The sequence below is a fragment of the Tinamus guttatus genome, unplaced genomic scaffold (assembly GCF_059628265.1).
Source record: "Tinamus guttatus ecotype Peru unplaced genomic scaffold, ASM5962826v1 Tinamus_guttatus_pri_ptg000254l, whole genome shotgun sequence".
Lineage (NCBI taxonomy): Eukaryota > Metazoa > Chordata > Aves > Tinamiformes > Tinamidae > Tinamus > Tinamus guttatus.
In genome coordinates, this window is record NW_028288788.1 from 554,549 (window position 1) to 576,844 (window position 22,296).

At 68.5% G+C, this 22,296-nt stretch overlaps 3 protein-coding genes across 3 annotated transcripts; 1 reads left to right on the top strand and 2 right to left on the bottom strand.

The window, feature by feature from the left end:
* Positions 1 to 8,058, bottom strand: PALM (paralemmin). The gene is made up of 9 exons (XM_088526741.1): positions 8,010 to 8,058; positions 3,634 to 3,682; positions 2,884 to 2,964; positions 2,689 to 2,819; positions 2,374 to 2,497; positions 2,209 to 2,230; positions 1,998 to 2,060; positions 1,131 to 1,262; positions 1 to 670 (listed from the first exon to the last, which is right to left on the bottom strand). Exons 1-9 carry the CDS (start codon positions 8,012 to 8,014, stop codon positions 132 to 134), a joined length of 1,146 nt encoding a protein of 381 aa, XP_088382867.1. The 5' UTR covers positions 8,015 to 8,058; the 3' UTR covers positions 1 to 131.
* A 1,127-nt stretch (positions 8,059 to 9,185) lies between these two features.
* On the top strand, positions 9,186 to 10,923 carry PRSS57 (serine protease 57). Its single transcript, XM_088526831.1, has 5 exons — positions 9,186 to 9,272; positions 9,391 to 9,544; positions 9,722 to 9,866; positions 10,227 to 10,487; positions 10,560 to 10,923. The coding sequence occupies exons 1-5, from the start codon at positions 9,203 to 9,205 to the stop codon at positions 10,737 to 10,739; spliced, it is 810 nt and encodes a 269-aa protein (XP_088382957.1). The 5' UTR covers positions 9,186 to 9,202; the 3' UTR covers positions 10,740 to 10,923.
* A 1,477-nt stretch (positions 10,924 to 12,400) lies between these two features.
* On the bottom strand, positions 12,401 to 18,009 carry FSTL3 (follistatin like 3). The gene is made up of 5 exons (XM_088526832.1): positions 17,882 to 18,009; positions 15,574 to 15,759; positions 13,744 to 13,959; positions 12,758 to 12,985; positions 12,401 to 12,559 (listed from the first exon to the last, which is right to left on the bottom strand). The coding sequence occupies exons 1-5, from the start codon at positions 17,937 to 17,939 to the stop codon at positions 12,507 to 12,509; spliced, it is 741 nt and encodes a 246-aa protein (XP_088382958.1). The 5' UTR covers positions 17,940 to 18,009; the 3' UTR covers positions 12,401 to 12,506.
* Positions 18,010 to 22,296: the final 4,287 nt, after the last annotated feature.

Genomic DNA, 22,296 nt, shown 5'->3' on the forward strand with positions numbered 1-22,296 from the left:
AGTCGCGATGGGAGCCGTGCGCGGACAGAAAGTCAACCCTGTGTCCGGCGGGGCGGCAGACCGGGGGCGCGGGGGGGCCGGGACGGGCGCGCGGGGAGGGAGCCGGGGCAGCGCGCGCTCCCGGCGGGCGCTCACATCACGGTGCAGCATTTGCAGCGCTGCTTCTTCGCGTCTGTGTCCTGCTCGGCCTCCTTGGCGCACGCGCTGCTGGCGCCCGGCGGGCCCTGCTCCGGGGGCGGCGCGGCGGGCGCAGGCTCCAGCGCGGTGCCGTTGGGCGGCGCGGGCTCCTTGCACCCCGCGCCCGGTGCCGCCTTGCTCTCGGCGTCCTCGATCACCACCAGCTCGGCCTTGATGGTGCCCTCCAGCCCCAGCACCTTCTTGGTCTCGTCCTCATCCTCCACGTTCTGGTAGCCCATGAAGATCATGGTGACGGGCTGCTCGGCGCCCTGGCCCGGCGCCTCGGCGCTCTCCCGCGCCGCCGCCTGCAGCCCCGTGATCTCGCGGCGCGGCGTGGGCTGCCGGGTGGCCGGGGCGCCCGCGGGCTCCCGCGCCGCCGCCTCGCTCAGCGTGGCCTCATCCGCCTTGTGCAGCAGCTCGTCCACCTCGGAGCAGCTGAGCGGCTGCGCGCCGCCCGCCAGCGCGCCGTCCTCGGTGCTCACCGCGTGCACCACTGCAGGGACAAGAGCACGGGGTGAGGGCCCCAGTGGCTCCGCGGCACCGCGGCCCCCGCGCTCATCTCCCCCCTCTGCCCGCGCTCCCGTATCCCCAGCTGAAAGGGGAGCCAAGGCGGCGCTCCGGGATCCCGGTACCACCAGCCCCTGGCACCCTGGGGCTGCAGCCGCCCCGGCGGCACCGTCGCCCACTGCGCTGAGGGAGGCACGGGCTGGCCCCCCGCTGCAGCGGGCAGTGCCGCAGCCGGCACACGGCGCTTTCCGCTCAGACTGCGGCATCCCGTGATGACCAGCGCCACAGCCGCGGTGACAGGCACTGCAGCGAGGAAGGACGGGGGGTCCTCGTGGCTCCTGGGGCTCCTGCTGCACCGCTCCCGGCGCTGCTGCCCCGCTGCGGCTCCCGAGTCTTCGTGCGAGGCGGCTCCTCGCGCCTGGCACCGCGGCGGGCACAGGCCGTACCTCGCAGCTCGTCCTCGTACACCTTGACGCCCTGCGGGCAGTGCTCCTGCGGGAGCAGGGTGCTGCTGGACAGGACCTTGGTCTCCCCAGTCACTCTGTCCTTCTCCACCGTGATCTCCACGGAGTACATGGCTGGACAGAGAGCACAGCGAGGGTTAACGGCACCCGGCCCCTGGCAGCGGCGGTGGCAGCAGCAGTGGTGGCAGCAGCAGCGGTGGCAGCAGTAGCAGCAGTGGCGGTGGCAGCGGTGGCAGCGAGGCAGCAGGCTGTGGCCGGGAGCGACGTCCCGGTGCTTCCCTCTGAGGGGTCCCTGCGGACTGAGCCCCAGCCCAGCCCCGTGTCCGTCTGTCCGGCTGGTGCCGAGGTCCTGCCGGGCTCATTGAGGGCGAAGCAGCTGCTGGGACACGGGCTGCTGCCCGGGGATGCTCCCATGGGCCGGGCGCCTCCGTCCGCTCCCAGCCTGGCATCCTCTCGCACCAGGGCGGCCTTCGCCTGGGTTCACTTTGCCCATGGCTCTGTCGATGCCGATCCAGCCTCATCCTCCCCACCGATGGAGCGGAGCCGGGGTGGGAGCCGGGCCAGCAGCAGCCCCCAGTGCCCTGCAAGTGCCTGGCAAGTGCCCGCTGCGCTGGGCAGCATCTGCCTTACGCCACGAGGTGCAAAGAGCTTGCAAGCCTTGCAAGCTGCAAGGAGCAAGATCGAGAGCAGAGAAACGAGCTGGGGAGCAGAGAGGAGTGGTGGGCGTGGAGGAGCATCCTGGGCTGCATCCCAGGAGCCCCGGGATCCTGAGCCGAGTTTTCCACCCTGGAAGCCATGGAACAGCAGGCAGCAGGGCAGCGAGTCAGCGCGGCGCCCGCGGTCACCTACCTGCTTTCATCATGTCGGTGCCCTCCACCGCCTTCATGGGGCTGCTGGAGACCTTCCTCTCTGCTGGGGATGGAGAGGAGCAGAAAATCCCATGGGAGCGTCGCCCCGGCTGGGCACAGGGCTGCCCAGGACAGGGATGGGGACAGGGAGCCGCACGGCTCCTCGTGCAGCAGCAGGGGCAGCAGCGGCACCGGCATCACCTACCACCTACCCTTGACGGTGCTCAGGGGACTCTGAAAACAGAGGTGGGAGTCAGGGGCAGCGCGGAGCATCCCCGGCGCCGTGGGATGCCGGGGAGGCTGCGGGATGCGGGAGCGCAGGCCCCGCTGCAGCTCCATCCATCCCGGCACTGCCGCGGTGCCCGCTGCCCTCTCACCTTCTCGGCGTTGGGGACGGCCTCTGCCTTCTCCTCCCGCGCCGGCACCGCTGCCTCCGCCAGGTTCTCCCGGGTGGAAGCTGCCGAGCTCCCGTTCTCCAGCGTCTCCAGCTCCTTCTCCAGCCTGAGGAGGTGGGACCATGAGGAACCAGGAGCTTCCTCAGCCCTGCACTCCCGCCCGGCCACCGCGTCCCCTCCCTGGTCTTTGCAAAGCGACTGCAATTCCCGATCTCTGCAAGGAGCCGGCAATTCCCGCGGCTTTGCCAGGACATCCCAACACCGAGGGCCTCGCTCGAGCCACCAGCACCCCGGTACCTCTGGATGGTCTCCTCCAGCTCCTTGGTCTTCACCTCATCCTCCTGCATCTGCTTCTTGAGGGCCTCGTCCTCCTCGGAGGCGGAGGCCGGGGCTCCCTCCAGCAGCCATCGCTCACGCAGAGCCTTGGACTGCGGGCAGAGGGTGAGCGGTGCCGGGGGCCGGGCCGGTGCCCGCGCGCCCGCGCGTCCCTACCTTGAGGTGCTGCAGCTGCCGCCGGTCGTCCTCGAGCTGCCGCCGCTTGTTCTCAATCTCCGTCTGGCGCTTCCGCTTCTCCTGCCGGGATGGGAGGCACCGGCGTGGGCCAGGGGCCACGGGGACCCGTTTTCCACCACAGTATCCCCAGGACAAGCATCAGCTCCTGCCCTCCCGGCACACGCAGCAGGAAGGGACACACAGGGAAGGGGCTGGGCGCAGGATGGGGTGCAGGGTGAAGGGATGGGGTGCAGGATTTTGGGTGCAGGGTTTTGGGTACAGGTTTGTGGCTCCTCCAATTCTGCAGCACCCAATGGCCCCCCATCCCTGCTCCCACTCTGCCCTGGCCGGCAGCTCCGTGGCCTCCCCGGGGATACCAGGATAGCGCAGCTCCCCCGTCCCGCGCCCCCAGGCTGCCCCGGCCGTCTGTCCGGCCGCCCGGTCACCCGCTCCTTCCGCTCGGCGCAGAACAATCCGCCCTTTGTGCGGCGCCGCGCGGCCCGATAGCGAGTGGCACCGGCGCTGGCAGCCGCTGCCGGCACCGCCGGGAAGCGGAGCCAGAGGTGCGAGCCGGGGCCCGGCGAAGGTGCCCGGGACTCAGTCCAGTAGCCGGGAGCTTTGCTGCCCACAATGCAGGATCCTGTCCCATCCCCATCCCCGCGGGCTGGAGCAGGAGGATCGCGGTCCCCTTGGCTCATCCCGCTGAGGCTGGCGGAGGTGCAGTTGGCTGCGGGACGCGGGGGCACTTACCGCGATGGCCTGCAGCCGCTCCTGCTGTAGGGTGCTGGCCTCCACGGCCCTGCAAGGGCACAGATGGTGTGAGCGGGTGCAGGCAGTGCCGGCAGCACCAGCAGGTGCCCACAGCGTCAAACACCCGGCTCCCCATTCCACGCTCCAGCCCTTGCAGCCTGTTCCTTGGCTGCTATCACCTTCCCCGGCTGTGGTTGTGGCCTGGCAGAGCGCACGCATCCGTGTGCGTACGGACATGCATGCGCGCACATACGCACGCCCTCGTGTGCCTGCACGCAGACATGCGTGCACAGAAGTGCATTAGGGCACACGCTGCACACGCAGCAACAGGCTCAGCCCCAGGCTGGAGCCGAGGGGCCGGCAGCCGCCCTCGATGCCGGCGGCGCGGGGCCCACGGAGCATCAGGTGCGCACGGGAGCGCGCGCGGAGCCGGCTGGCAGCGCGCCAGGGCACTAACGAGGCACCCGGCCCCGGCGCTGATTAGGGAGGGAGGCGCGAGGGAGATGGAGCTGCCATGTGCTCCTCGGAGCCGGCAGCAGCAGCGCCGGGAACGCCGGGCCCATCCACAGCAGGGAACGGCCGTGGCTGCCCCGGAGCCGCGCGCGGCCCCGGCGCCCTCATCGCTCCCCTGGACCCGGCCCTGCACAACCGATCCAAACTTTCTCTATGTTCCTGAGACATTCTGTTCCAGCCCTGCTCCATCCTCTCCATTTTCCATTATTTGCTGCATTCCCGGGGCCAGGGCCAGGAAAGATCCTGGTGCAGGGTGAGTGCAGCCTGGTCCGTGCCCTGGCCCCGGGTGCTGCATGAGAGGGGCAGAGCGGAGCCAGGGCCGGATGCGCCACGCGCAGGGGATGCTCTGCCCGGGGTGGGCACCAAGTGTCACCAGGAGGGGGGGACGAGTTACCCCGGAACCCCACGGCGGGGGGTCCCCAGCAGGTCCCCCCTCTATATGGTGCCCTGAGGGGGCGGCTGGGCCCGGCTGGGCCGGGGCCGCCAGTGATTTATGGATGCGGGAGGCGGGTGCCGGGGCGGCGGGCGCCCTGGCAACGGCACCATGGCAACGCGGAGCAGCGGGACCGGCTGATGCGCGCGGCGCCGAGCAACGCGCCCGGGCGGCAAACGCCACGCGGGGAGGGGGCCGCCACCCCCGGCGACCCACAGAAACCAGGGGCGGCTCCCGGCTGCAGCCGGCCCCACGTGACGCCCCATGGAGCCGGGAGGACTGAGCGCCTGCCAGGCCGGGGAGCGGGGAGCGCGGCTGCGAGCACGCGCACACTTGTGTCCGTGCACAAACCCGTGAGATAAACACGCTTGTGACCATGCACAAGCCTGCGAGCACGCGCACGCTTGTGTCCGTGCACAAACCCATGAGATAAACACACTTGTGACCATGCACAAACCTGCAAGATAGACACGCTTGGGACCGTGCACGAGCACAAGCACGCGCATGCTTGTGTCCGTGCACAAACCCGTGAGATAAACACACTTGTGTCCGTGCACAAACCTGTGAGATAGACATGCTTGGGACCATGCACGCGCACGCTTGTGTCCGTGCACAAACCCGTGAGATAAACACGCTTGTGACCATGCACAAACCTGCAAGATAGACACGCTTGGGACCATGCATGAGCACAAGCACGCGCACGCTTGTGTCCGTGCACAAACCCGTGAGATAAACACGCTTGTGACCATGCACAAGCCTGCAAGCGCATGCACGCTTGTGTCCGTGCACAAACCCACGAGCATAAACACGCTTGTGTCCATGCACAAACCCGTGAGATAAACACGCTTGTGACCATGGACAAGCCTGCGAGCACGCGCACACTTGTGTCCGTGCACAAACCTGTGAGCACGCACACGCCTGTGACCGTGCATGTGCACGTGGCCATGCACACGCTTGCGACCGTGCACACGCTTGTGACAATGCACATGCATGTGGGCATGCACACGCATGCAAGCATGCACACTCTCATGACTGCGCACACGCCTGCAAGCATGAAGGAACGCAGGGACGCGCCAGCATGGTTCCCCCGCCGTGCAGCACCCCCATCCCGGTGGAGGCTGCGTTTCCTCCATGGGTGCAGGGGAGCCACAACCTCCTCCCTGCCTGATGAGGGACAATCCTGTTTATTTGCCGCCCTCTGCTTTTCCCATTAGCTCACCCAGCACGTGAAGAGCCGCCGCTTGCTGCCACACGGCTCCCCAGGCATCGCTCCCTGCCCGCCCGGCACAACCTGCAAAGCCCCCACCACGAACCGGTGGCACCAGGGCTGCTACGAGCACCCACCTGCCCCACCAGTGAGGGTGGATACGTCCACAGCCGGCAGGAGTGATGGAAACGGAACCAGCACCTCCTGCAAAACCAGCACGTCCTGCGCGCGGCCGGGCTGGGTTCCGCCTGCCCTGTCCAGCTCCCGTGAGGCAGCGCAGGGCGGACGCGGCCCCGGGCGCCCAAAGCTGGACACGCTACAGCGGAGCCACCCGATTGATCCCCCAGCTGCGCCCGGGCCCGGAGTGTCAGGAGCAAATGGAGCCCGTGAATATTTGATGACGGGCGGCGCGGGGAGGGCGACTCGTCGGAAAATTACAGAGCTTCCAGGCAGCGGCTCTAGGGCCCCGTGAGCCCCCGGCCGCAGCTCCCTCCCCGCATTCACGAGCGAGCGGAGGCCGCGTCACCCCGGCCGGGCCCGGCGCGGGATCGGCTCCCGCCGCGGCGCCGCCCGCGTCCGGCTCGGGAAGCACCTGGCTGGCGCGGGGCCAGCGGGGCGGCCGCGGGACACGTCCCAGCACCCGGGGCGGCCGCCGTCTGCAGCCCGGGGCCACCTCGTCTGCCGGCCCAGCGTAAACAACATCACACGCAGAAAATCTGGCTCTGCGGATCCACAGCAGACGCCAGCCCCACGGCCCAGCATGGCCCGGCACCGCGCGCACCGTGACAGCGAGAGCACCGTGACACCGAGCACGCCGTGACACCGCGGCCCCGGCACAACAACAGCAGCATCTCCAGAACCTGCTCCCGAAGGCTGGCGCTCCCAGACGCTGAAATCTCCCTCCTGTCCCTCTATGAGGGCACCCAGCTGCTGCGGAGGTTGGAGACCCGGAGAAGAACAGCGAGACATTGGGAGCAGCACCGGGGCGCACGGCCACAGAGATGCGGCCTCTCCAGCCCCTCGGCAGCTCCGGCACCCTGGCAGGGAGGGAGCAGCGCAGAGCGGAGCCGAGCAGCCTTTATAAGAGCTGGAGGCTTTTGGCCAGAGCTTTCCCTTGGCACCGGCAGCTCCCGGCAGCCCTGACCCTCCAGCACCGCCGCCAAAGCTGGGCCGTGGCTCCTGGGGCCCATCAGCCCCAGAGGGTCAGGGTCAGGTCCAGCACCATCCTGCACTTGTCCCAGTGCTTTGGACACCACCAGTTTCTGCACGTTTGTTCCTGCATGGGGTTTCCAGCCAGACAAAGAGCAACCAGGTGCTCTTGGAGCACCAAGGGCCCCCAGAACAAAGCCGGACACCCGGCACCCTCAAGGCGCTGGCTCAAGTGCCCGGAGCCCCATGGGCCCCCACCTCACCATGGTGCCTTTAGGCAGGTCATCCCCAAGCTTTTCCTTGGGAGCAGCACAGGATTGATGCACCGAGAGCCGGGTGAGCACCGGGACGCCCAGCTGCTCGTGAAGGTGCCCACGGCCCTGTGCCAGCTCCTCCAGCCTGGGGGACCCAACTGGTTCCGATGCCAGAGCCCAGGCACCTGGAACCCTCCACGGGTGCCCAAGCCAGAGCCAGAACCGAACCTGTTGCCCTCCCAGTGTGGGCTCCTGCGTGGCCAGTGAACGGGCGGCAGGTGCCCGTGAGCAGGAGGTGGTCACCGTTGGGCTCCCCCCGGCCCGGCGCTGAGGCAGGAGGTGCCGGTGGGGCCCTCGCGTGCCGGGGATGGGGAAGGCCCAGGTGCGGCGCAGGAGCAGCCCCGGTGTCACCGGCACCGCGCACCCTGCCCAGCGCCCCGGCCCGAAGGGACACGCGGGGCGGACAGCGCTCGTCCACCGGGCCCGGCCGCGGCGCACAAAGGACGAGGCACCGGCGGGACGCGGCGGGAGCCGGGGCAGAGCCCCCCCCGCTGCGGCACCGACAACAGGTTCAAAGCGCAAACACCCTCCCGGGCCCCCCCGCGCCCCCCGCGCCGCAGCCCCCGCCCGCCCCGGTCGCCGCCGCCGCCACCGGGTCCCCGCGGGGGGGTCGTGGGGGCCGCGCCCAGGGGCGGCAGCGGCGGCGGCTCCAGCCCTGCCCGGTCCGGGGGCGCGAGCCCCGGCTGGGCGAGCGGAGCCCCGGGCCTCGCTGCGTCCCCGCGACGGCGCCGGTGCCGCGGGCGGCGGCCCCGCTACTCACTCCATTTTGCAGGCGGTTCCGCGGCGGCGGCGGCGGCGGCTCCGGGGCGGCGGCGGCGCGGGCGGTGCGAACGGAGCGGAGCGGGCGGAGCGGGGCCGGCGGCCGCCGCGTCCCGGCACTCAGGGCCCGGCGGGCGGCGGCATCCCCGGCGGGGCTGCGGGATGCGCAGGGATGTCGGGGCCGCGCCGGTGCCTCCCCGCCTCCCGCGCCGCCCGCACAGCTCCGTCTGCCGGGCGCCGCCCGCCACTGCCGCCGCCGCCGCCCCTCACCCGGCCTCGGGGCGGCGCGGCCGCCACGGGGGGCGCGCGGCGGGGCCGCCTCCACGGCCACCTCCCCGGGCCGCGTCCTGGCCCCGAGCGAGGCCCTGGCTCGGGCCCAGCCGCATCCTGGGCAGCCCAGGGGAGCTGAGACACCTGGGCCAGCAGAACCCCCAGGAAAACGAGGCCGGAGCCTCGGGCCTCGCATGGCTCCCGCGCAGCAGCCTCCTCCCCGGCACGTCGCAGCGGGATCTCCTGCCCGCCACCGCGTTCCACATGCAGGACCCCTGCAACGTGCGAGCCACAGCTAGGGCAGGAGTTAAGGGGAAGCAGGGCTGGACCGTCACCCGCTGCACTCACATGTTTCCCAACGCAACCGTTTCCTCCAACAAACTGCCACAGGAAGCCTGGACCAGTCTCCAACCACCGGAGCCATTAGGAAATCTGCCCCCAGGCCAGGAGAGGCAGGGGCAGCACCACGGGGAGCCGCTGATCCCAATGCACCCGTGCAGCCTGTTCCTGCACCGGGAGGGAGCCAGGACCAAACTGCCCCCTGCTCCTGGGCAGCACTGCAGCCTCTGACCCGAAGGAGAGGCAGGTCTGGAGGCTGCACAGCCCCGGTGTGACCCACTGCCCTCCTGGATGGTGCCACTGCTGCGGTGTGAGGGGAGCCTGGGCACAGGAGCTGCTCTGCTCCCTCCTTCCGTCTGGCAGAGCAGAGCAGCCCTGGCACGACGGTGCATCCAACCGCCGGGGCCGAGAGTCCCGTCACCCCTGGGCTCTCTGCAGCGCTGGCCCCCCTGGAGCAGTTGCACAAGGTGGCAGCACCGCCAGAGGAGGAAGAGGAGGAAGAGGAGGGAGGCTGTATCTGCCTGCAGTGCCCGCGGTTACTTAACCCTCCAATACCCGCTCGCAGGACGGGGGCTCGGCAGCACCATGGCCGCGTCTGGGCTGTTCGCGCTCAGCCTAGCGAGTTCTGCGCTGCTCCTGGCCCTCTCGCCTGCAGGTGATGGCACCGGGGGGCTCAGGCTGGTCCTCGCGCCACGCGGGGGCTCCAAGGTGGCCGGGACAGCCCGGCCGGGCTGACCGATCCGACCCTCCGCAACGCTGCCTGCACCCGCCAGGCGCCCAGGGCAGCCGGATCATCGGCGGGGTGGCAGCGGCGCCGCACTCGCGGCCCTACATGGCCTCCATCCAGGTGGACGGGGAGCACGTGTGCGGCGGCTTCCTCGTGTGGCCCAAGTGGGTGATGACCGCAGCCCACTGCCTCATCCCCAGGTGAGCGGGACCCCCAGATTCCCCCCGGCCCTGCCAGCCCCATCCCTGCCCCAGCCCAGGGAACCAGAGGGGCCCAAAGCCCTAAGCTCGGCCACTCTGGGAAGCCGCAGGGTCGGATCTGTCCCCTCCCCGGTGCTGGGACCCCCGCGGGCGCTGAGGGCCCCTCTCTGGGCGCAGGCGCAGCCCCTCGGTGCGCGTGGTCCTGGGGGCGCACAGGCTGGAGGAGCCCGAGCCGTCGCAGCAGGTGTTCGGCGTCGCCGAGTCCATCGCGCACCCGCGCTACAACCCCCTCTCCACGGACAACGACATCCGCCTGCTCCGCGTGAGTGACGCCTGCGCCGCGATGCCGCAGGGCTGGGGACGCCGGGGACACCCCCCTGCGGTGGTGGTGATGGCGGTGGCCTTGGCGGCTGTCCTGCCGCCCGGCGTGCCGGAGTGGGCCGAGCTGACACTAGATGTCAGTGCTTCTCCAGAGAAGCACCATGGCCCCAGGGCCACCGCGAGGTGGCCAAAGACACCCTGCCACGGACACCCTGCTGCGTCCCCTACGAGCTGGGAAGGGGCAAGCGGCCCCAGCACTGGGGCAAGGCCTGGGGGTGGGATGTGCACAGGGCCCCACGGGACGGGAGGGGACGGGAGGGGACAGTGGGCGGCAGTGGAGACCCCCCCGGCGCCTGCGCAGCTCAACGGCTCGGCCACGCTGAACGCGCACGTGAAGCGGATCCGCCTGCCCCCGCCGCGCGCTGACCTCAAGCCGGGCACCGTGTGCTCCGTGGCGGGCTGGGGGGACACGTCCAACTACGGCGACCAGCCGAGCAGCCTCATGGAGACGCCCACGACCGTGGTGAAGCGCAGCCTGTGCCGCACGCTGTGGCGGGGCCGCGTCTCGGCCAACATGCTGTGCGCGGCCAGCCCCAACACCACCCTGCAGGGCATCTGCGCGGTGAGTACCGCGCGGCGTCCCCCCCGCGCCCGGCGTGCCCGCGGTGCCCCCGCTGCCACCCCCGCCTTGCAGGGGGACTCCGGGGGACCCCTGGTCTTCAAGGAGAAGGTCTACGGGATCGTGTCCTTCTCCGGGGAGAGGTGCGGCGACCGGCGGCACCCCGACATCTACACCAAGGTCTCCAACTACGTGGGCTGGGCGCTGCGCACGGTGCGAGGGCCCCCGCGGCAGGCAGGGCGGCACCAGCACTAGCAGGGCCTGGAGACACGGTGGGGCCAGGACGCCTGGGCCCCCTCTGCTGTCTCTGCACCTCAGCGCTGCCCTCCGGCCTCGATGTCCCCGGAGGAGCAGTGGGTTCAGGGGCCGATCGCTGCCCAGGAGCTGCACCGAGGGGCCCCGTCTCCATCTGACAGCACCGCTGTGGCCTCAATAAAACCTCGTCTGTGAGCCCTTATACCTGCTCCACTCATCTCCTGTCCCATCCCAAACCGTCCACCCCATCCCATCCCATTTGTCCCATCCCAAACCATCCTATCCCGTCTGATCCCGTCCCAGCCTATCTCATCCCGTCCCATCCCGTGCTGGTGGAGAAGGGGAATCCCGGCACACACCATTGGAGGCTCAGCCAGACCATGGGGCTCCCAGCATCTCTCCCACCTCCCTGCGCCTGTTCCGTTGGTGAGGAGCAGCCCGGCAGGAGCAGCCGCGTCACCCTGGGACGTCCCGTGCGGCCGGGCCCCACGGTGGGGCAGAGCCGCAGCCCGGGGAGCTGGCGCGTCCCGGCTTGTCCCAGACCACCCAGGCTCTGTCGGGAAGGAGGCACCTGACTCACGGCAGCGGTTTGGAGGCAGCTGCCAGCAGGAGCAGACTGGGATGCAGCCCCTTCCCTGGGGACACAGCACCGACCTGGGGCACCAGGGGCAGGAACAGAGGCTGGGATGGGAGGAAGGTGCCACCTGTGGCCATACCAGGTCCCTGACGGTCCCTCCCCATGTGTCACACACCAGGACCCTGTTAACCACAGGAATTCCTCAGGAGCCACCACCACTCATGCTGGGCTGTAACAGGCACTGTGTCGGTGACACAGCCCCAAGGACCAGGACACACGCCTGCCCCGGGAATCAGAACACACGCATACAAAAATAGAAAATAGGATATTTTTATATATATTATATATAATATATATGGTATTTATATAAAGGCAACAGGGTGTTTTTGGTGTCAGAGATAAGATGGTATTTACACAGGTTGCAAAGCACACACTGAAAGAGAGGAGTAAAAATAAATACAGACAGTGCAGATGGAGCAGGAGTGTGGGGACCCCCGAGGTCACAGGAGCGACGGATGCTGGGGGCAGGTCTCGAGTGCCAGAGCAGATCCCAAATCCTGGGGCAGGTCCCGAATCCCCAGGCAGGTCCCGAATCCCCAGGCAGGTCCCGAGCTGGAGGCTCGCGAGGCCCCGCAGGGTCCCACTCTCTCCCCGCAGCAGTGACTCCCGTGAGCCGATTTTGGATGTGCCTGGGAAAACCTACACTAAACCAGTTTCAACATATATACGTTCAAATTTTAGGAAAAAAAATAACATATGTATATATATAAAAATATATCTCTCTCTCTGCAATCCGGTGTAGCCTGGGCTGCGTCCCTGCTGCTGGCAGCCAAGGCTGAATCTCTCCAGTGAAAGATAAAGCTCCGATTCCCCCCAGACACCGCGGTCCCGGCCAGGAACGTCAGCAGCGCACGGAGGATTCCGGCCAAAACGCAGAGGGCCGGGGCTGCCGGCCAAGGACACGGGGCGCAGCGGGGCCGTGCGCGGGGCCGCGGACACCCCGGCGCGTGCGGCAGCGTCCAGCTTCGATCCCAGCCAGCCAAGCTGGGCGTTGGGCCCCCTGCAACTGCATAACATAGACAGCTATAAATAGGGATCTCTTTATCTTAATAAATATCAGGTATATGGTTTGTACAGTATACACATAATGCCCTCGTCTCCTGGGTCCAGCCTGGTGGCAAAGCAGGGATTCACACGTAATTTTCCTCAGCATTGTCCGTCTCCAGGGAGAACTTGGCTGTGGCTGGAATGGAGAAATAGAATTGGGAAAAGCGGAGAAAGGCTGAGCAAGAGGGCGATGCTCCGGGACCTCCATTGGAGCATCCCATGCCATCCTATCCCCATCCCGATGCATCCTGTCTGAGAGCATCCCATCCTGGTCCATCCCATCCCAGCGCATCCCATCCCATCCCGGGGCACCCTGCCCGCCCGCGGCGCTCACCGGAGCAGCTCCCGTAGTGCCGCACGCCGATGGAGCGGCCCAGGTGGCAGGTGGCGCGGCGCAGGTGGCAGGCGGAGGGGTAGGTGACGTTGTTGTTGCCGCAGAGCGCGCGGTCCAGGCTGGTGGGCTCGGGGCAGGGCGCCGTGCGGCACACGACGCAGTGCGCGCTGCCCGTCTGGTCCACCACGCACGTGTGGGTGCCGGGACACACCACGCTGGAGCAGGACTCTGCGGGCAACAGGCGGCCGCGGGGTCAGAGCCCGGCGCTCCGGGGCCCTTCCCGATGCAGAAAGCAGGGCCGAGAGGAGCCGAAGCGCAGCGGGCTCCTGGCTCCACGCAGCCCCGCCATTCCCGAGGCCGGAGCCAGCGGGATCCACGTGCCGGGCTTGGCCGCGTCCCACGCAGGTGCCTTGGCCACGCGGCCAGCGCGGAGACCGGTGCAGCTGGCGCTGCAGGCGCCAGCGCGGGGCGAGCGCAGGGTCACCGGCCCCACCACGGACCCCCTGCAGTGCTGGGACCCACACGGCCACCCGGACCCACCGCCCGGAGCCCCCGCGCTGCTCCCGACGCTGTAAACACGTCCTGGAGCCTCCCCTCCTCCCTCCTGGATTTTCCTCCTGGATTGGAAGGAGATTTGGCATCCACAATTCCCAGCTCACAACTCACATTTCTTGCCCCAAATTTTACTGTGCAGTCCAGGGCCTGACAGGCAAAGCATTTCAGAGAGGAGGGCTGGCAAAAATAACCATAATAATCCTGACAGCTCTTGGCAGGGCAGGAGGATTACTGCTCTCTTTAGCAAAACAACAGAAAAAGGGGCTTGATGCCTGGAAGCGACATTTTACGGACTGTTATTCCTCAACCCACGGCAAGGCTGAATCCCGGCCGTGCCGAGGAGCCGCTCCGGCATCACAGCCGCGGGATTAGGGGTTTGCAAAGCTCCCGGGGCCCCGCGCGCGGGCGAAGTGCGCGGCGCGGGCACCTACTTTTGCACTTGCCCTGGTACATCACTTGCAGGTCGGGGTGGTCGCGGCAGCGCGCCGTGAGCAGCTCGCACTCGTCGCGGTAGGTGAAGCCGTCGGAGCCGCAGACCTGCAGCTTGCGGGGCAGGCGGGAGCAGTCGGGCGCGCAGGCGCACTGCGGGCGGCCCTGCTTCATGCGGCACTCCTTGTCGGGGCCGCACACCACCCCCTCGCAGCTCTCTGGGGACACAGGGCACCGGGGTGAGCGCGGCCGCCCGCGCCGGCCCCCGCCGCAGCATCTGGATCTGCTCAGCGCAGGAGCGGGTCGCTGGCTGGGACGCGGAGCCGTCATCCAACACTCGGCCCAGCCGGAGCACCGGCCTCGCCTCGGCTCCGCTAACACAGTTCTCCGTATTTATTTTTTGGAAGGAGACATTTCTTTTTCTTATGCAATGGAAAATCCATCTGGGAAAGGCCCCAGCTCCTCCCGCAGGAGCGGGGCCGCGCGGGGCGATGGGGAGGCCGCGCGTGCACAATACCCAGCCCTGTTTCGCTCCAGGCCTCTGTGACCGGAACGGGTCACGGCCGGAGGAGACAGAAAGCCGCATTGTCCCCCTCCGGCTGCTCCCATCCTGCTGCCACCCCAGAGGGGCACCAGACATCCCAAAGCCCCAGGGTGCCCCCCGTCCCTGCAGCTCTGCAGGGATCATGGAATGTGGGAGAGCGTCAGGGTGCTGGGAACCATGAGCCTGGGAGAACCATGGGCCTAGAGAAGAACGGGGACAGGATGGAGAGACGGCTCTGGATTAATGCCAGGCAGGAGGGATTTCCATGGGCTGGTACAAGGGGATCTGGAGAGCAGGAAGGGGGAAATTCCCCAGAGACAACAAGGGGGCAGGAGGGGAAATTCCCTGTCTGCTTGGCGCAGCTTTCCCAAGGGGAAAGTCCCTGGTGGGAGACAGAGTCTTTCCTGCTCTCTTCCTGACTTCCATAGCCAGGACCTGCCCTGGTCCTCCCTGCAGAGGGGAGCAGGAGTAGCAGGGCCAGCTCCAGGCGAGGGCAGGATCAGAACGGGATGGAGGCAGCTGGATCCTGCTGAGCGGAGCCAAACGGACCCTTCTGCCGGACCCAGCGCCGAGCCCAGCTCTCCCTGCCGAGTCCCACTGCGGGGACGCCGTGTCCCGGCAGCCGGAGCCAGGAACGCGGCCTCCCTGCAGAGGAGCCCCCGGGGCCGCCCAGCGATGTCCCCCCGGGGCCGCGGCCGCCCCGGCTGCTGGCGCCCGCCCCGGCCGGCAGTAACCCCGGCCGGCCCCGCAGCCCTTCCCGAGGCCTCCGGATCACGGTGGGAATCGGAGCGGCCCTGGCTCCATCTACCCGGGAGTGGAGCCTACGTGCCGGATCCTCGGCCAGCCCAGGGAAGGGATCAGCCCTGCTGGGGGACGGGGGCAGCTTTTGCCCGGGCTGGGGCTGCAGCAGGGCTGATCTGAGCTCTGTTGGGAGCCTCGCGGGGCGCCAGGAAGAGGCTCCTGTGCCAAGTGTTTTTTCCTCCCCTTTCTTTTAAGGGGAATAGCGAGGTGACCTTCGAGAGCCCCGCGCCGACCCCTGCGGGCGGCAGGTCCTTGAGCACGCGCCCTGCGGCCCCGCCAGCGCGGCCGGGCTGCGCCGCTGGCGCCCTCCCGAACATCTGGAGCGCCTGGAACGCGCAGCTGGAGCCGCTCCATCCCCGGAGCTGCCCGTTACGTAAAGCCATTCCGCACGCGCACGGGGAGGCGGCGGAAGGGGGGAAGAAATAGGTTTCTTCCTTAAAAATAAGGCAGCTCCCTGGCAGCCAGCTGGAGGGGACGCGGCGCTCACCTTTGCAGGGGTGGCAGGTCACCAGCCCCAGGAAGCCCAGCAGGCTGATCTTGTTGCCCGGGTAGGTGTAGTTAGACCAGGCCACGTCCACGTTGCCGTTGGCACAGCATTCCTCCCACGAGACGCCCGTCTTGAGGATCATGGTGCATTTGGCCTCCTTGCCCTGCTGCAGCCAGCAGATTCCACCTGCGGAAGCACGAGGATGAGGAGGGCAGGGGCACGCGGCCTCCGCGATCAGCTGCCCCCAGCCCACGCTCTGCCCACTGTGGGGGACACGGAGCTCAGGGGACAGGCAGAGCTACCAGGGGCACTCGCTGCAGGGCCAGGTCGGGGCAGCGGCACCAGCAGGTCCGTCTGTCCATCCATCCGCCTGCGGGAATCCGGCACGCGGCGCCTCGGCAGGGAGCGGGACACTTGACCCGGCCCTGGGGATGGAGCCAGCTCAGCGGCATCCGATCTACTGAGTCAAAAGCCTGTTTGTTCCTTAACCCCAGGAGCGAATCATTCCTTGGCTTTTCTTTTCTTTCCCTTTCTGTGAGTGATCCCGTTGCAATTTCCGCCGCTGGTGACGCGGGTTTGGGTTGACGCTCTCCCTCGCTGCTGCGGAGGTTTGCGACGGGTGAAGGGAGGGGAGGGCCGGGTCCTGCTGTGGGGCAGGCGGGCGCGAGCCCGGAGCCGCTCTGCTTGCTCGGGACCGCGGATCCACCCTGCTCCAAACCGGTGCCGGCAACAGCCCCAGCGCCTGGGCGAGTGCACAGGGGTCCCCCACGGCCAGGCGCTGTTTGGAGTGGGCACGGGAACAGACCGGAGCCCGTGCATCTCCTCTACCCAGCTCTGCATCCCGGTCCGAGCCCGGCTGCCGCGGTGCCCTCGCTGATCCCTGGCTTTGCCCTCCCGCTCTCCTACAGACTCGGTGCAGGGGCCGTGCTCAGCCCAGACGCTGTAAGTGATGCTGAGCGGGCATCAGGGCACAGCCAAAACGTGAGTCCCGCCGAGCCATGGCATCCCGCTCCAGCCTCATCCCGCAGCATTCCCGGGAGCCGCCTCTGCCGAGCGGAGCTGGCCAAGCGCCATAAGGAGCATGGAAACCCCCAGGATGTCGCTGGCGCGAGGCTGCTGCACTGGGAAAACAGGAGCCTGGAGCTGCAGAGCCGGCTCCTGCCGGGCCCACGATGGAGCCGTGCCAGCCCCGGCGGCCCCAGCTCCCCCCGACGCCTCCCTGCGCTTCCAGGGCGATAACACCAGACGGGGACTCCGGGATCTTTGGCTACTTTAAAGCAGCTTCGCTCGCAGAAGCATTTGCGAGTGGAAAGTGGGTCAGCTGCTCACACATTTTAAGAAAAACAGAAAAATTTCAAAACATATGAAGGCCCCCAGCACTGCCACGTATAGAAACCTCCTGCCGTCACGGCAGCACCCAGATTCCGACAGCGAGTGATTGCACCTTCCTCCGGTGCCTTGCGCTGCCGGGAAGCCCCAAGGCACCCGGCCATGGGCACCACCGGGCAGGAATGCTGGCGGGAAGAATCCTTCCCACAACCCGCAATGCTCCCAGGGAGGGATTTCTGCACCTAAGGGGGGCAGAACACGGAGCAGCCTCCGGCCTCCCATGGGGCTGCAGCCCCCAGGGACACGGAGCTCCGTGGCTGCAGCCAGGGCCTCTTTGACAGCCACCCACGGGAGTGTCCTCGCTGGGGCAGGACACGCTCTCCTGCCCAGCAAGCGGATCCAGGATCCCACTCTCTGGCCCGCGCTGGCAGCCAAGTGGGTGAGACGGGCAAGCTCCGGCCAGGGGCAACACAGGGGCTCCAGCCCGGGATCCGTTAGCACCAACGCAAGCAGCAGCAAGCGGAAACCCCGCGGGCTGGGGCAGCCGAACGCGACCGCGGGAGCTGCAGCACCACGAGCGCCGCTGCAGGAGCCGAAGCTGGAGGCACCCGGCAGCCGCTACGGCCCGCGGGGGACGTGGCTGCCGCAGCTCCCACCAGGACGGGGCTGGGACGGGACCGGCTGCCCTGTGGGAACGGGGAGCAGGCGCTTCCCGAGAGCTCCCGAGCCGGGAGGGCCCCGAGCCCCGCGCCCGCCCCGTCCCGCCTGGGCCCCCGCGGCGCCGGCCGGGGCGGCGGCTCCGGGGACGGGACGGGGCGCGCGGAGCTGCCGGAGGACACCGGGCCCGGCCCTGCGCTCCGCACCCGGGCCGGGCGCCCCGCGGCACAGGCGGGTTCGGGAGGGGGGTGAAGGGGGTGGGGGGGGGGGGGTCCCGGTCCGTCCGCGGGCACCTGCCGCCCCCGCGCGCCCCGGGACTCACCGTGCGCGGCGGCGGGCGGCGCGCAGAGCACGAGCAGCCAGAGCGGCAGCCGCAGCATGACCGGGACGCGCCGGGACCGGCCGGGGCTCCGCTCCGCGCCTCGCCGCGCCGACCTGTTGCTGCGCGGCGGCGGCGACGGCGGCGGCGGCGGCGGGGCTATAAGCGGCGCGTGAATCACCGGGCGGGGCGCGGGCGGGCCGGGGGCGGGGGGCGCCGGGGGGGTCCCGCGCGGGCGAGGTGGAGCGCGGAGCGCGGGGGGCGGCGCGGGACGCCCCCCTCCCCCGGCCCACGCTTTGTCACCGGGAAACTGAGGCACGGGCGGGTCCGCGGCGCCCCCGGCCGCGGCTGGAGGCGGCTCCGGTCGCGCGGGGCAGGGAACGGAGCAAACGGCCCCGCTGGCTCCGCCGCGGGCCCCCGGCACCACCGCGGCCCCCTCCACTTGCCCTGGCGCAAACCGTGGGGCCTCGGTGGTGGAGGCTGCCCAGGCCGAGCAGGGGGACCGGGGACGCGGTGCTGGCACAGGGGAAGCAACGGAGGGATCTGCAGTCCAGGCAAGGGGAAAAGCGCCCCGAGCGCTGCCTCCCGCTCCCTCCTCGCTGCTCCCGGCCGCCCGTCCTGCTCGCTCCCACGACCACCCCGTGTAAGGGCAGAGGGTTGCGGAGTCACAGCCCTGAGCTGGGTCTCCATGTGGGGACAGGCAGGGACGCTCACGTGCTCGAGGCAGAGCTTTGCGGAGGCCAAGCAGGGATTTTCCCCAGCACAAGGGCCAGAGCAGGGAGCCGGGAAGGGATGAGGGGCCTGGGCACGGAGGGGCCGCTCGCAGCCTCGGCCGGGCCCGCTCTGCAGCGCAGCCGCGGGCTCAGAGCCAGCCGTGCCCCCGCCGCGGCCCGTTCGCCTCTGTTCCCTCCTGAGCTGCCTTCGAGGAGCGGCTCACACGTCGCCCATCACTTCAGGCTAATTAGACTCCGCGGAGGCAATTAGAGCTGCAATTTCCAGCAGACGCTCAGCCGAGGAGGCTGCCAGGGCCAGAGCAGAGGCTTCGCCTGGTCTGGGCTTTGCTGGGAGGCTCCGGGCAGGTCCCTTTGTGCCAAGCAGCCGCGGCTGCCCTGGAGCAAAGGGAACGGGCCGGGAGCCACGACGCTCCGGGTGGCCGTGGGGCTCGACCGTTTTCCTGTGCAAACCAGGGGCAGCAGCAGCTGGAGGATGGAGCCGCAAGCTGGGGTTGGAGCATCTCCCGCTCCCAACCTGCGGAGCACAGAGCTCCGGTGGAGGCCCCGGTGCTGCGGGATAACGGACTGAACGCCCGCCCCAGAGGCGCTGCCCAGGGCCCGGATTTCCGCACCGCGTCCGCGGAGCTCCGGCCGGGAGGGAAGGTCATCGCTCAGGGCCGCATCGGCGGCGCTGCGAGAGCGGCGGGCCCCGCGCCGCGGCCACCCCCGGCGTGACGCGCGCCCGCGCCCGCGCCCCGGGCCGCAGCGTCACCGCTCCGTGCCTCGGTTTCCCCATCTGCTGCGGCGAGATAACGCTCGCCGGCGTGATCCTGCGCTATCTCCCGGGAAGGGTGCAGGGATTAGTTAGCTAATGCTCGCGAGGAGCTTTGAAGATGAAAAGCCGTGAACAAGTGCCAAGAAGCGCTGAGCTGGATCCTCCTCGCAAGTCATCGTTTCATGTCCTGGGACTCTTCCATCTCCGCCGAGCGCAGGCCGCCGGGCGGGATCTTCCCAAGACCTGCCCCTCCTGATCCCATCTCCCTGCGCGTCCCACTCGGGGTCGGCTCTAGGCCACATCTCAGCGACGTCCTGCAGCCCGCGAGCGCTGGCAGAGCAGGGCCCAGAGCACGAGGCAGGGTCCCTGCTCAGAGCAGCGCTCGGATCCCAGGCAATTGGAATTAATTATTCGGGAAAACTCTCGTGAGGCCCCGGGCCAACCATTTAGCTGAAGTTTCAGGCTGTTTTGCTGCCTGTTCCTGTGCAGCAGCCGGATGGGCGGCCAGCGCCTCCAGGCCCTGGTCCCACTCCCGCTGCTGATCCAGGCATCCCGGCACTGCTCCAGGTGGATTGGTCCCTCCGAGCTGTGCCCACATCCCCTCCCTGCCTTCGAGGAGGGATGTTGGGGCATCCCGGGAATCCCTCTGCATCCGGCTGCCCTGGGCCGAGCGGACCTGGCCTGGCATCCCAAGGACATGTCCCCACTCCGGCTTGGAGCCGGCGGCTACATCCGGGAATTCCTGATGGCTCCTGTGCCGGAGGGATGGCCGTGACTCCGAGCGCAGATCCCGGCCTCCCGTTGGAGCGGGACCTCCCGGCCGCGACTTCTTCCCCACGAGGAGCCCAACGGCTCACGCAGCCCCGGCTTGCAGCTAGTAGAAAAACAAAACATGTTTTTCACATTAAAATCTCCCTTGAAAAACAATGGTTTAAATTAAGCACAAGAAAAGAAAAGCGAGGAATCCACAAAGCCAAAAAAAAAAACAAAAAAAAGGGAAATTTCTGGTGGAGCCCAGAAGCTCTGGGAGCTGTCGGGAGCGGGCGAGGTGGGGGGCACCAATCTCGCCATCTGCCCGCGGGCGGCTCCGGGGGAGCCGGGGCCGCATCCGCCGCGACACGGCTGGCTCGGGGCCGGCAGACGATCCCTGCAGCGGGCGCAGCACATCTCGCCGCTTTCCTTTGAGCGGCCTCCAGTTTATTAATTAAAATAGGCAATTAGACGTGATGTGGGGCGGCGGGGAGACCAGCTGCACCAGTTATTCTCCCCTGGCAGGAAGCGCTGGGAGGGCTCCGCGCCGCCGCTTCCAAGGAGCGGAGCGGAGCGGGGAGGGAGCGGCGCTCGCAGCGGGGCCGCCCGGGCAGCGCGGGGACGGGGGCTGCCGGCGGGGACGGAAACCCAACCCGAAGGTGACCGGGAACGTGCCCGGGATCTCTCTGGGCACCGCGCATCTCGTGTCGGCAAATCCGAACCGGGAGATTTATCCCGAGCTGGGACCCGCCACAGGGCTCGCACAGGAGGCCCCGGCTGGCCACGTGCTCCAGTCCCCTGGCACGGCGGCATCCTGAGCGTTAAGTGACATGTAGGGACAGGAGCCCCTAGCAAGTGACACCAGGAGGACCCAGGGTGGGTGGCGATGCCCAGGGACCGTGCGGGATCCTGCCATTCCCAGTGCCCCGGCCCAAACCCTGTCCTGCCCCTGCGTCGTCTGGGAACAGGCCGTGCCGCGATGAACCGGGTGGCATCATCGCCCCGTCAGGCCTCTCCGAGCAGGGCGCAGCTCCCGCTTCCCGCAGCACCGTGGGAAAGTCGTCCCAGCCCCGGCTTCCCCGGGTGACTCAAATCGGCTCCGGCTGGATCTGAGCTCCCAGGGCAGGAGCCCCGTTCCCAGGGCTGCGGGAGGGATCGCGGGAGCCCATGGAATGGCGTGGAAGCCAGAGCCCCTCTGCAGGGTCCCAACTCAGGGCAGAGCCGTGGACGCCTCGGCCATCGCTGCCATCTGCGCCCTTCCTGCGTCAGGGAATTCCACAGGGACCAGGTCAGGGCAGCCGGATCTCTCCTCGCTCCGCAGGCATCCGTCTGATCAAGCGGCGACTTGTCCTGAGCCACGGAGCGGAGCAGCGAGCGAGTCCCAGCACCAGGAGCGACCTCCCCGTCGGCCTTTGGGATGGAGCCATGTCCAGCTGTCTGTACCCACGTCCTGCAAGGAGAACAGGCTCCAAATTTCCTCACCGTTCCCAAGTCACTGTTAGTCTCTTATCAGCAGCTAGGATCATTGATCGGCAACTAAACCACCGCAATTCTGCTCTGCACCGAGATGCCTACACAGTTACTAACAGCCCAAACACGGTGGGCCTGGTACCAAGCGGCTCCTTGGCCAATTCCCTTTACGTTTCATTCCCCCCTCCCCAGGTTTTACACCTAAGGATCAGGCGTGCAGGGATCCAATCCACGGAGCCGCCTCCCAGCCCCAAGGGAGCAGCAAGAAATCCAGCTCAGGGCACCGATGCCACCTGCTGGGAGCCGGTGCCAGGGCCAGCAGCCCCCGGACCGCATGGAGCCACCACGGAAATGCTGGAGGTGACACGTTAAAAACAGGGACCTGGACGGGCAACTGCGGATTCGCTCCACGCTCTGTGCAGGGCACCTGGCACGGGGGGACCCTGGGGTGCAGAGCGGGAGCGACCGGTGCATGGAGGAGAGCACGGAGGGGCTGGAACGGATCCCCCGGTTGACCAGGACCCATCCTGGCACGGGAAGGCTGCGCCATCGGCAGCCGGATCGGGCGGATCCCGCTGCAACCAAGGGGCCAGGAGAGGCCCAAGGAACCGCAGCCCTGCCAGGACGGGGCCGCGAACACGCGGGGCGGCCGAGCGGGCGGGAAGGCACCGTCCGCACAGCCCGGCCCGGTGAGGGGCCCCCGGGGCGAG

Bases quoted from the DNA above. Each gene is read 5' to 3' on its own strand.
- PALM (XM_088526741.1), bottom strand. The intron at 2,231-2,373 runs GTGAGAGGGCAG...CTCTGTTTTCAG, and splicing joins CCGTCCCCAACGCCGAGAAG to AGTCCCCTGAGCACCGTCAA. The intron at 671-1,130 runs GTACGGCCTGTG...TTGTCCCTGCAG, and splicing joins GTACGAGGACGAGCTGCGAG to TGGTGCACGCGGTGAGCACC.
- PRSS57 (XM_088526831.1), top strand. From the start codon at position 9,203: ATGGCCGCGTCTGGGCTGTTCGCGCTCAGCCTAGCGAGTTCTGCGCTG. The intron at 9,273-9,390 runs GTGATGGCACCG...TGCACCCGCCAG, and splicing joins CCTGGCCCTCTCGCCTGCAG to GCGCCCAGGGCAGCCGGATC. The intron at 9,545-9,721 runs GTGAGCGGGACC...CTCTGGGCGCAG, and splicing joins GCCCACTGCCTCATCCCCAG to GCGCAGCCCCTCGGTGCGCG.
- FSTL3 (XM_088526832.1), bottom strand. From the start codon at position 17,939: ATGCTGCGGCTGCCGCTCTGGCTGCTCGTGCTCTGCGCGCCGCCCGCC. The intron at 15,760-17,881 runs GTGAGTCCCGGG...GTGCTTCCGCAG, and splicing joins GCCGCCCGCCGCCGCGCACG to GTGGAATCTGCTGGCTGCAG. The intron at 12,986-13,743 runs GTAGGTGCCCGC...TGTTGCCCGCAG, and splicing joins GTACCAGGGCAAGTGCAAAA to AGTCCTGCTCCAGCGTGGTG.